Source organism: Pelophylax lessonae (assembly GCF_965119305.1).
Source record: "Pelophylax lessonae genome assembly, chromosome: 7".
In the NCBI taxonomy this organism is placed as follows: domain Eukaryota; kingdom Metazoa; phylum Chordata; class Amphibia; order Anura; family Ranidae; genus Pelophylax; species Pelophylax lessonae.
Window position 1 is genome coordinate 53,526,873 of NC_138774.1, and position 13,265 is coordinate 53,540,137.

General features: G+C 43.7%; 1 protein-coding gene across 2 annotated transcripts in view; it reads left to right on the forward strand.

Moving 5' to 3' along the window:
- Positions 1 to 6,474, forward strand: part of NUMBL (NUMB like endocytic adaptor protein) — a 188,185-nt gene extending 181,711 nt beyond the window's left edge. For both annotated transcript variants that reach the window (XM_082263139.1, XM_082263140.1), the window contains exons 9-10: positions 56 to 235; positions 4,691 to 6,474. In XM_082263139.1, coding sequence (XP_082119265.1) covers positions 56 to 235; positions 4,691 to 5,397 — 887 coding nt within the window. In that variant the 3' untranslated portion in view covers positions 5,398 to 6,474. The remainder of the gene's footprint in view (positions 1 to 55; positions 236 to 4,690) is intronic.
- Positions 6,475 to 13,265: the final 6,791 nt, after the last annotated feature.

Sequence of the window (13,265 nt, forward strand, 5' to 3'; positions counted from 1 at the left end):
TTTATTTTAAGCAAAAATGTAGCCATCTGATCTAATCCAGTGTTGTTTCTTTCAGTCCCAGAAATGGATCCCACAGGAGCACCTGACCCAGATGGAATTACTGACCTTTGCAACCAGATTAATAGCTCTTTCACCAACAAGCCATCTGAAGACCACTGTATGAATGGCAACGGGATGAGGACCCCACCTAACGTGGCTTGTCTCCCTCCCCCTCCTCCTCGACAGGCAGCACAAAGTAAGAACATGGGGGAAATAATTAGGATATGTCACCCTGCCCGTTCCTGGAGAACGGATGCTCTCCTTGGACAGTTGGCACTTGGGTGGTGTTTAGATCCAAAGAATACAAGCACTTTTTAAAGCTCGCCGCACAATTTTTAGTATGACATTACAATCTACTGTGTATGAAACCATTTAATTCTAAGCGGTTTCACATTTGTACCATTGCATTTAGTAGTGAGTACAATTTAAAATGATGGGTTCATGTTAAGCTGGCCACATAATCAAACATTAAAAATGAAGTTTCATTCTTAAAAGAAGGTACCATAAGATGCCTGCTGTGACATTTAATAGTGAAACCTTTTCTGTGTGCCTCTTCAATTTATCTTAATTGAAAAATGGCCTGGACTTCCCTGACATCTGGGTCCAGCTCCAAAATACTACCTCCCTAATGTCCAGTGAGAACTCTCTTGTGCGCTCCTATGAGTCAGGATCCATTTTGGTTGGATCAGTCCAGAAGCCAGGAAAGCTCAACCCTAGAAAAAAAAGAAAAGTGACTTAACTTAGGATGGTGCACAGAGGAGGGTATTATTCGCCATTTTCCTGGCAAAGCAGACATCTTTTAATACCCAATCTCATACAAGAAGTTTTTTAAAGTTTACCTAGATGGCGGATTTGGTTTGATTTCAGTGAGCTCATTTGGCAAAGCTGTGCAAAAAATGATGATGATGATGATGATGTGTGAAGTGTAGTAACTTAAAGCAACCAATCAGAAATTCCATTTTCTGAAGTCTGACCAGTGAAATAGGCGTATTGATTGTCATGAGAGAAACATGGAAGATTTTATTTATTACAGGTACTTGTATAGCGCCAACAATTTACGCAGCGCTTTACATATATATTGTACAATTCCATCAGTCCCTGCCCTCAAGGAGCTTACACTCAAAGGTCCCTAACTCCCTTTTATACATACATACTAGGGCCAATTTAGACAGGAGCCTACCAGTAAGTCCTTGGAGTGTGGGAGGAAACTGGAGTACCCAGAGGAAACCCATGCAGGTACAGGGAGAACATGCAATCTCCAGGAAGGTAGTTCTGTAGTTGCGATTAAAACCAATGACCCTTGTGCTGCTAAAGAAGGGCAACAAAGATAATTAGGGGAATGGAGGACATCAGCTATGAGGAAAGACTACAAGCACTGAACCTATTCTCTCTGGAGAAGAGACGCTTGAGGGGGGATATGATATCAATGTATAATTACTGTACTTGTGACCCTAGCATAAGGAACAAACTTTTCAGAGTAAGGGAATTTAATAAGACACGTGGCCACTCACAAAAACTAGAAGAAAAATGGATTAACCTTAAACTACGTAAGGTGTTCTTTACTGTTAGAGTTGTAAGGATGTGGAATTCTCTTCCACAATCAGTGGTATCAGCAGGGAGCATCGATAGTTTCAAAAAACTATTGGATGGGCACCTTAGAGATCACAACATACAGCGGTATACAATGTATGGTTAGCAGCAAACACACACACATTATAAGGTTGAACTGGATGGACTAATGTCTTTTTTCAACCTCACTATGTAACTATGTAAGATGCAAGTGCTAACCACTTAGAGACTGTGCTGCCCATTTCTGACCTCCGTCTATTACACTGACCCCAAAGCTTCAGTCCTTTTTGTGCCATTAGCCTGGAGCAAGTATGTAGACCAGGAAAGCCCACAGGTCTTATCTGCATTCTTCTGAGACACTCAATGAATTAAAGACAGAAGGTCAATATGACCGGTTAAAAGCATTTCAAAGTAGAGCTCCACCCAAAAGGGGAAGTTCCATTTTAAGGCCTCTTCCCCCACCTGTTTGTGAAACGGCACTTTTGGGTAGGGGGACCGGTTACCTGATTTTGACAGGTACCCACTCCCACTTCCACTCTGACCACCTAGGCGATCGGAAGTGGAAGTACTTCTACCACCCCCCCTCCCTGAAGTCTTCTGGAAAACGTGACAGGTCCCAGAAGATTGCAGGACCGTTTACAATGCGCGGCGCCCCAATGCGCAGTGGGCACCGGTTGCTCGGAGTTAGGATGCCAGGGACAGATGACAGGAGGGGAAACCAGCTGGGGTGAGCACATCGCTGGATCGTGGGACGGGTGAGTGGCGGTTTATTAGAAGTCAGCAGCTACAGTTTTTGCAGCTGCTGACTTTTAATTTTTAGACAGGAGACTGGAGCTCCTCTTTAAGGAGGAGCTCAGGAATGGAAGCTTCCATGTTTCTTTCATAACATGTTTCCCTGTGTCCCGTTGGGGAGATTTTTCTTCACTTTTTTTCTTGTGGCACAATGGAAAGTGAATGGAGATTTCTCCAAAGTAGGGAAAATCATTTCTGGTATTCAGCAGAATAAGTCATCCTCTTAGAAAAATACACATACAGTGCCTTGCGAAAGTATTCGGCCCCCTTTGCGAACTTTTGCGACTTTTCAGGCTTCAAACATAAAGATGTAAAACTGTAATTTTTTGTGAAGAATCAACAACAAGTGGAACACAATCATGAAGTGGAACGTAATTTATTGGATATTTCAAACTTTTTTAACAAATAAAAAAACTGAAAAATTGGGCGTGCAAAATTATTCTGCCCCCTTAAGTTAATACTTTGTAGCTCCATCTTTTGCTGCGATTACAGCTGTAAGTCGCTTGGGATATGTCTCTATCAGTTTTGAACATCGAGAGACTGACATTTTTGCCCATTCCTCCTTGCAAAATAGCTCAAGCTCAGTGAGGTTGGATGGAGAGCGTTTGTGAACAGCAGTTTTCGGTTCTTTCCACAGATTCTCGGTTGGATTCAGGTCTGGACTTTGACTTGGCCATTCTAACATCTGGATATGTTTATTATGTTTATTATGTTTATTTGTGAACCATTCCATTGTAGATTTTGCTTTATGTTTTGGATCATTGTCTTGTTGGAAGACAAATCTCCGTCCCAGTCTCAGGTCTTTTGCAGACTCCATCAGGTTTTCTTCCAGAATGGTCCTGTATTTGGCTCCATCCATCTTCCCATCAATTTTAACCATCTTCCCTGTCCCTGCTGAAGAAAAGCAGGCCCAAACCATGATGCTGCCACCACCATGTTTGACAGTGGGGATGGTGTGTTCAGGGTGATGAGCTGTGTTGCTTTTACGCCAAACATAAAGTTTTGCATTGTTGCCAAAAAGTTTGATTTTGGTTTCATCTGACCAGAGCACCTTCTTCCACATGTTTGGTGTGTCTCCCAGGTGGCTTGTGGCAAACTTTAAACTACACTTTTTATGGATATCTTTAAGAAATGGCTTTCTTCTTGCCACTCTTCCATAAAGGCCAGATTTGTGCAGTATACGACTCATTGTTGTCCTATGGACAGAGTCTCCCACCTCAGCTGTAGATCTCTGCAGTTCATCCAGAGTGATCATGGGCCTCTTGGCTTCATCTCTGATCAGTCTTCTCCTTGTATGAGCTGAAAGTTTAGAGGGACGGCCAGGTCTTCGTAGATTTGCAGTGGTCTGATACTCCTTCCATTTCAATATTATCGCTTGCACAGTTCTCCTTGGGATGTTTAAAGCTTGGGAAATCTTTTTGTATCCAAATCCGGCTTTAAACTTCTCCACAACAGTATCTCGGACCTGCCTGGTGTGTTCCTTGTTCTTCATGATGCTCTCTGCGCTTTAAACTGACCTCTGAGACTATCACAGTGCAGGTGCATTTATACGGAGACTTGATTACACACAGGTGGATTCTATTTATTATCATTAGTCATTTAGGTCAACATTGGATCATTCAGAGATCCTCACTGAACTTCTGGAGAGAGTTTGCTGCACTGAAAGTAAAGGGGCTGAATAATTTTGCATGCCCAATTTTTCAGTTTTTTATTTAACAAAGTTTGAAATATCCAATAAATGTCGTTCCACTTCATGATTGTCCCACTTGTTGTTGATTCTTCACAAAAAATTACAGTTTTATATCTTTATGTTTGAAGCCTGAAATGTGGCAAAAGGTTGCAAAGTTCAAGGGGGCCGAATACTTTCGCAAGGCACTGTATATGCTGCCGCTCGGCTTTAACGCCCACCAATCAGGAGGCCGCATATATGCATACTGCGGGCGTGAAGAGATTAAGAATATGCTGGCCTTTAAGTTTTTTCTCAAGCAAAGTTTGTGGTTTAATTAGGGAGCCAATGTATCTTTTAATTCTAACATCATAGGGCCATCTAGTTTGCATGCACCAAATTTAGAACCTCTAGGTTTAAGCTGAAGTATATAGGCTCCAATAATGAAATGCATCTCAGAATTATATCATATATAATTATTTTGAATAAATATTATAATTATTGGGGAATTTCAGAAATATTTACCCCCAGGAAAATTCCTAGCTCTGAGATAAATTAAGAACTTTAAATTTTTGTTGTGTATATGGGTCAGGATAAAACAACTTCAATGTCTGTTTCATGTAGGCATGCCAGTTTGGCCAGATCAAGCCGTGACCACCAACTCGACTTCTTCTAATGTCCAAATGGGTCACCGTCGTACACCGTCTGAAGCAGAACGCTGGCTGGAAGAGGTAGCAAAGGCAGCCAAAGCCCAACAGCAGCAGCAACAACAACATCAAGAGCCCTTACCACAGCCAATGGTGGCGGTACCAATGGCAGTACCAGCTGCAATACAGGCTTATCCTGTTTCATTTGATGCCGCTCCTGCCCCCGTGGGTATGTTCATCACTCCTCATATGCAGCCTGCCTATGTTCCAGTGGGAAGTTATGTCCCACCAATGGCCAACAGCATATCATACCCTACACCAAGCGTACCGGTGGTAGGCATCACTCCTTCCCAGATGGTGGCCAACGTTTTCTGCTCTGCTACCCAAGCACCATCGTCTAACCTGGCAAGCAAAACCAATCCATTCCCTCATGGCATAATGCACTCATCAGCCACAAGTGTCCACAACCCTGCCCCAACCCAGCCTCACCAGTCTGGACCAAAGTCAAACAACCCTGCCAACGGTACTTGGCCCCCAGATCCCAGCCAGCTACGACTGGCCTGCACCGCACAAGAAGTGGACCAGTTCGAAGCTCAGTGGGCAGCACTGGAGTCCAAATCTCAGCAACGCCTGGCCAACCCTTTCTCCAATGAACTGCAGAAGACCTTCCAGATAGAATTGTAGCCAATGTAATCTTCACTCAAACTTTGTTCAGGAACGACCACCAGTAATTGATCAGCCAGTAGTATCCTATGAAGAGCCACGTGACACAACCTCAGAGGTTCTAAATCCCAAACGGGTGGTTGCGTAAAACTGGAGTTCATGTGACCCCCCCCCCAATGACGACATCTGTACTGATGGATGCAAACAATAGCGTTGTATGTTAACCTCATAGCAACATTACCATATATTAGGGTGCTGAGGATTGTTTGGACTGATACGGGAAGTGAATTACCATTCCAGAAAGATGTTTTTGGTGGGAACAATGTACAAATGGGACACGGATTGGGCAGATAAGAGAAAGATATAATAAGTTATCTTTGTAAGAGGGTTTGGTAGGTAAAGCAGAGGCTCGAGGCACGTGATGTGAAGGTCTGTGAAGGATGTAATAAAGATGTGCAGATGTCTCATTTATTCATGCAATATTTGACCCCACATTAGACCTACCCCTTGATCTTTTGCATTAGTTTGTCCATGTGGTGCTATTTTGGTTATTCATCCAGGGTATGCGCTTTTTATTTTTTCTTTATTTATTTGTATATATAGTAAGTTTCATCTAAATTATACCTCTCACAACAACCATGCCTCTGCTCACTACTGCCACCTGGTGGTAGAAGAGAAGTTTAGCATCACATCTCATTTTATTTTTTCTGTGCCAAGTTCTGTTTCATCTCAAGGTTATTCTAGAACTGCAATTGGACAAAGCTCATGGCAAAAAAAAGGGGGGTTATTTCTGTTGAAATCCTTGCAGAGGGTGACCATTTACTATTTTGTAGTTTTATGTTTTTAGCATTGTAACTTAAATGCCAAATGTATTTCATATTTAATATATATATACATATATATATTTTCTTAATTTTGTTTTTGTTCTCTTTAAGAAATGTAAATTGACCAAATAAGGATTCAGGCAGTGGCCCATTAATAGGAGAAAAGTGTCTTTTCAAAGAAACGTCAGGGTGTGTCTTGGCACAGGCAAGTCGAACCGTTTGTTTAGTCAAATGTTTACGTTCCATCGTGCGGCTATTTCTGGAGATCTTATTGGCCAGGCATTATTGGGAGGTACCCAGACAGTTGGGGGGTTACTAGCACATAGAGACCTGCAACAGACTCATTTAAATAGAAATACACATCTTGGAAATTATACCTGACCCACGGCTTAGATGCAGAGTGATCATGAGTTACTCTATCTCCATCACTCTACTCTCTCCTCCCATCAGCATGCTCCATGTTAGCACATTGGCACTGTAGCACCCTTGATGGGCTGGTTACGCTGTTTCTCATCCCCCCACCCCCTAGTCTGAGCTCTGCTGCACAGGAATTGCAGGAGTCTGATCTGATACTAAGTTAAATTCAGATGCTTACACTGCTTGCATTAAAAAAATAAATTTACTGATGCATTTATCAATAAAGAACTGCATTAACCCCTTGCTATCCACCCACAGTACATTTACTGTGGATGAGTGGCAGCTGCAGGCTAGGCAATATAACTGTACGCCGCCACTGAACCTCCAGGTTTGCAGCGCACAGCCACACGCCCTCTGTTGCCTTGTGTTTTGTTTTGACACAGCACCAGGTTGTCAGGTTAAAGCCAAAGGTTATGGCTGTACTCGGCTGTGGCCAATCACAGCACAGGGTTCTGTGTTTGCAAACACACAGAGTTATGTACTAAATTTCCTTTGGGAACAGTGTTGCATGACTCTGCCACTGCCAGTTAAAGTAGCACAGTGCTGAATAGCAAAAAAATGCCCTGGTCATGATGGGGGTAAAAGCTTCTGAACAGATAGATGTGTATTTTTCGATCTTCCTGAACATAAAACTGAACTCGTTTTAAATGAGGCTGTTGTAGGTCTGTGTGTCTTTTATGAAGTAGAGGCCAGTCCTATTTCCGTTTACAAAAACCGTGTATTGAATGTTGAAATGAGTTAATATTATAAAGCATGAAAGGGGCCTTCACTGCTATGGATGACTTTGTAAGCCATGGGACCCTTTTAAAGGAAACCTTTAATTGGATTCAGGTCTTTGAGTCAGTGACCTGGAACCAGTATGTAAATAAGAGATCCCGACCTTCTTCATCTGCATACCTATGGCTCAACAAATTCTGCAGTCAGAATTCCCAGCGCTTGTTTCTAATATGAGAGGTATACCGGATGCTCTTCTCACTTCTTTGCTGCATTCTGGAAGGAATTTGCAGCGTTACCCTAAAGTGAATCAGTGAGAATGGAATCATGGGAGCTACCATTGCAGAATTGGCTGTTTAAAGGGGGGCTCCCCCCCTATTTGTATCAGCAGATACAAATACGGTAGCTGCTGACTATTAAAGTGATTGTAAAGTCTCGTCTCTTTTTCTTTTTAAATAACAAACATGTCATACTTACCACTTGTCTGCAGTTGGTTTTGCAGAGGGCAGCTCGGATCCTCCTCTTCTTGGGCTCCTCCCTCCTGTCGAGTGCCCCCACAGAAAGAAGCTTGCTATGGGGGCACCCGAGCCGAGCTGCAGCTCCCTGTGTCCATTCAGATATGGAGCTGGCATTCGGCTCCGCCTCCTCTCTCTCCTGATTCGCTAACTGACTTTGACAGCAGCAGGAGCCAATGGCGCTGGTGCTGTATCTCAGCCAATCAGGAGAGAGTCTCGGACGGCCAAGGGACTCATGGACATTGCTGGATAGAGATGGGCTCAGGTAAGAATTTTTTGGGGTGTTGGGGCGGCTGCTTCACACACAAGGCTTTTTATCTTAATGCATAAAATGCATTAAGATAGAAAAAACCTTCTGCCTATTAAGATGAAAAAAACTTCTTTAATATAAGGAAACTTACCCGTCCAGGGACCCCGCAATGTCAGCACCCTGAGCGAATTTTCCAATCAGCTTTGGGTGCCGGTGCCGGCATTGTAAGTAAGGGAAACAGTCAGTGAAGCCTTCAAGCTTCACAGCCGGTTTTCTTCTGCACATGTGCAAGCCATGCTGTGCTTTCTAAATGGTCCCACCGTCTTCTGGGACCTGTGTGTCTCCCAGAAGCCAGCGGGGGGAGGAGGAGGAGCCAGAAATGCTTGTAGATCGGTGGACTTACCTGAGAGGGGAAGCAGATACCTGTCAAAATAAGGTACCCCCCCACAACAAGCGCCAAGTGTGGCAGTGGAGAGGAAGAGTGTGCAAACAAGTGGAGTTTCCCGTTTTGGGTGGAACTCCATTTTAGGTGGGACTTCTGTGAAAAAATATTTTTTGATGTTTGCTGGGTCCAGCTTAGTTACCTCTAATTCTTGGTATACTGTGTCCAGAAGTTTGCTGGGGTTGCAATAAATCTTAGTTGCATTATGCCACATATCACTGTTGGCTTTGGTCTTCCTGCTCAGTTGCTGTGATTTCAGCCGTGCATACAGTGTTGATAGGGGGTCCCTTATTCTTCAACTCCTCCATTCAGAGAACGTTTTGTATTCTTTTCACTAAATAAAAGCCTAATCTGAATGGACTGAAGTAGGAGAGGTGGTGTGGTTGAGTGTCAGGACCTCGCCTTTTCTAATCAGAGAAAGCCTTGTATTCAGTGAAAAGGATACAAGACTATTTCTGAATGGAGTAGTTGATGATTGGATTGGATTCAGCTGCTGGTTGTGGGATAGGGTTATACCTTTTTCCAGTCTTGGCTCCTTGGGTGACAGGCCTCCTATATACAGTTATTATGCAATCTTCGCTTGTAAATGATAGTCAGAAGACCATCAGACTCATACTGTGCATTTTACAAGCTTTAGGTTTCACACGGGCGATCCAATCTGATCCGCCTGTCAGTTTTTCAGGCGGACCTGATCGGATGCTCCATGCATCCCTATGGGGCAGCGGATGTCAGCGGAGACATCTCCGCTGACACCCACTGCTATCTGATTCCGATCCTGTCCGTGAAATCCAGACGGATGGAAACCCTATTTTCCATCTGTCCAGCGGATCGGATCAGATGGGATCGGATGGGAACGGACAGGCGGTCCGTTCTCATCCGATCTCCCCATAGAGGACAGTGGGGAATCTGACAGCTCTGTCTCTGCACACAGAGCGGAGACGGAGCTGTCATCCGCCTGCTCAGTGGGGATCGGCGGATCAATCCCCCCGCTGAGCAGAACAGACTCCTTCGACAGAACGGACCGTGTGAAAGGACCCTAATTCTTTCTTGATGGAAAAGCTCGATGTAGCTTTAAACCTGCTTTATTTATTTATTTTTATTTTACAATTAGCACTGCTTGAACTCACCCACATGGAAGAAAAATATATTTAAAATATATTTTAAAAAAACATTTTTTAATTTATTTTTCCCAAATATATTGGAAATATATTTGAAATGCTACAATTTTGGCCATATTCAATATATTTCTAAAATGTTTTCCCTAAATATATTGGAAATATATTTTTCTTCCATATGGGCAGCACTTCTAGATTGTAGCTAAATGGCTTTCAAGAAAGGCAAGCAAAACCTTTACAAGCTGAGATTCAATTATGTCTATGCTTTCCTTGCCCCAACAAGAACACAGCTAGACTTAGTGGGTTGGGGAATCTGATCCAACAGAGAATCCTTTTAGATTATTATTTTTATTTCAGATATAGACAGTTGCTAACATAGACAATGATAAGGTCTGCCGCCTCTTTGAAAAGTACTGGTACATATCCTTATATTATTGTTTGTGCTGAAGACTGCGTTGGACTGACTGGATCAGTCACTGGTCATGGGTGGGTGATTGTGTGGATCAGTCACTGGTCATGGGTGGGTGATTGTGTGGATCAGTCACTGGTCATGGGTGGGTGATTGTGTGGATCAGTCACTGGTCATGGGTGGGTGATTGTGTGGATCAGTCACTGGTCATGGGTGGGTGATTGTGTGGATCAGTCAATGGTCATGGGTGGGTGATTGTGTGGATCAGTCACTGGTCATGGGTGGGTGATTGTGTGGATCAGTCACTGGTCATGGGTGGGTGATTGTGTGGGTGGGTAAGGAGATGTCTCTCCAGTAGGTTGTGCCCAATGGTGGATACTGGAGGTCAACCTTCTTAGAGCTTGGGCTGCTGCCTTTCTGGTATGGCTTTAAGGTCGTTTCCACATGTAGACTTGAAAGAATAGGGAAGAAGGAGCGCCGATGTCCAAAAGACGAATGTATTTAGACAAAATTAGTTACCCCAGAGCTCAGCTTTAAACCAGAAACCTTTTTTTGTATAGTCATCCCGGGTCAGTGGTTCGTAGTCCTGAAGCTAGAGGGCCAACTTAGTGGCCAGGCAGCTAGAATTTAAAGAAGGAAAGGACAACAAAGACAGCCTTTCTGTCCCCCCATCTTGCGGGTGTCCATTTAAATTCAAAACTCGTTAAAATTAATTTTGGAAAGACCACCATTGTTACTATGGCAGAGCTGATCAAGTTTAAAACTGCTTCCTCATACAGTGCCATCTGCTGGAGATTGATAGAAAGTATATTCCATAGTTTTATGTATAGATCATCTTTATGTCTTTGGCTAATGCCCAGAATCATTCAGTTTCTAAGTGCTTTCTTCTGGTTGATAAAATTGTGAACATCCAATATATGACGATCATGCAGAGTGCAATGTTTTCTGTCCAATATGAGCATATTTCCACCAGACGACAGAGACTGGATCATGGCCGACATTAGACGCAAAGAACGTATATATCTCGAGACTATAACCATATATAATGTGTATATAAACATACATCTGTATGTGTACATATTCCGAAAACTTGACTCAGGTGTCTGTTTAAAGTGTAAATTCTCTTCATTATAGATTATATTCAGAACATGTGTCTATGAGTGTATAGGATCCCCATATAATCCTATAACTTGTGTTTTACATATAAACCGAGCGTGTAGGCATTGGGTGTTCTAATGCGTCTTATATACACAAAGATGTATTGCCTTATCTGAAGGAGCTAATGGGGAGATCTGTAAAGGTGTCTGCTTGGTCAGAATTATAAAAAAAAAAAAAAAGAGAGCATTTTTTAACAGGTAAAGGCTGTGTTCACATGGGCGGTTATAAACAGACAGGCAACAATCACGGGTGTATGCGAAGGGCTGCAGCCTGTACAAATGGATGACAAGCTGACAGTGGGTTCATCTGTCTATGGCTGTCAGCATGTAATTGCACATGGAACCACTAGGGACGGACTCAGGCGTGTTCAGATCGTAGTCCCACCAGGAAGCCCTCACTGCACACCGCCAATCATGAGCAGCATGTGCAGCTGCGGACCAAGAAATGTCTCACTGCCTATGATTGGCGGTGTACAGTAGCGGCTTCCTAGCAGGATTGCTCAGGTGGGTTGGGACTACGATCTGAACAGGCCTGAGTCCATCCCTAATAACCAGGGCCAATCCTCTCTAACTGATTGCAATCGTTCCAAGACATGCATACAGATGCAGCCGCTGTCAACCTTTCATTCATTTTGTTTGCATACACCTATGATATAGGAATCTGTCTTCTATTCAAATCGCCCTTGTGAACATATAGCGTAAGGGAAACCGGTACATATAGGAATATACAGGTTGTCATTGCTGACCTCCCTCTAAATATTCTAGCTGCCTGGACAAGCCTGCAGCCAGTAACGTCAGGTCATCTGATCTGCATACTTGTTCTGAGTCAGTAACTACATCCCAGGAGCATGACGACTTATGACGTCCTAGCCATATCTGCATCTTTTCTTTTTGCTACTGATTCTTTACTGTAAAAGCCATCATAGTGCCTAATTAGCCACTGGATTGCTTTCACAGGCAGCAGGAGGGCATGTAACCTCCTGGACGCCCATTGGTGCCTCTCCAGGCTCGCAAATAGGAAGCCGGAGATCAGAGCCAGCGGCCACGCTGGGTTACCACAGAGCTGGCCGAGGAGCGAATGGTCCCCAGCCATCTCTTACCCTGGGAGGCCTGAAGTGACGCCATGACATCATCAGATGTAAATACTGCATTTTTTCCCCCTAGATAGCAGAGATCAATTTTTTATTTTATTTTTTATCTCATGCCTTTTAGGGTAGAGTAGATATCTGGGGTCTTATGGACCCCAGATGTCTCCATAAAGAGGACCTGTCTTTTGGTTGCGTACAAACAAACCGTCCAGTTTGTACGTGGCCATAGCACAGAGTACTGTTGCGTCTGAACACATCAGCCTAACCACCCTCATTCTACCATCTGAATGGGGCCTTACTCGGGTGTAAGATCAGCATGACAGCCAGGTAGTTAGCATTTTCAGCATATATTTTGGGTAATACACACACACCAGGTTGGGAAATGACCCAGCCTGCTTCTCATTGGATTACAAAAAAGTGAGAGTTCAGAGTTTAGGTGAGAGATAGGGATGACCTCCGGTGAGTTCAGTTCCTAGTCTGAACCCCCCCTGAGCAAATCCGCCAAGGAGCTGTCATTGTACTGGGCCAATCATAAGTGGTCTAGGCATTCTCTACCCCACAGCCGCATCTATATACACTCATTATATACGTATGGCTGCATAGTTGGGAATGACCCGGCTGCAGATCATGGATTACCAAAAAGTGGGAGTTCTGAGTTCAGGTGAGAGATAGGAATGACCTCCAGCGAGTTCACATCCTAGTCTGAAGCCACCTGAGAAAATCCGCCAAGGAGCTGTCATTGTACTGGGCTGATCATAGGTGGTCTAGGCATTCTATGCACTGCATCCACACCTATATACACTCATTGTATAGGTATGTCTGCATAGTTGGGAATGACCCGGCTGCAGATCATGGATTACCAAAAAGTGGGAGTTCTTAGTTCAGGTGAGAGATAGGAATGACCTCCAGCAAGTTCACATCCTAGTCTGAAGCCACCTGAGAAAATCTGCCAAGGAGC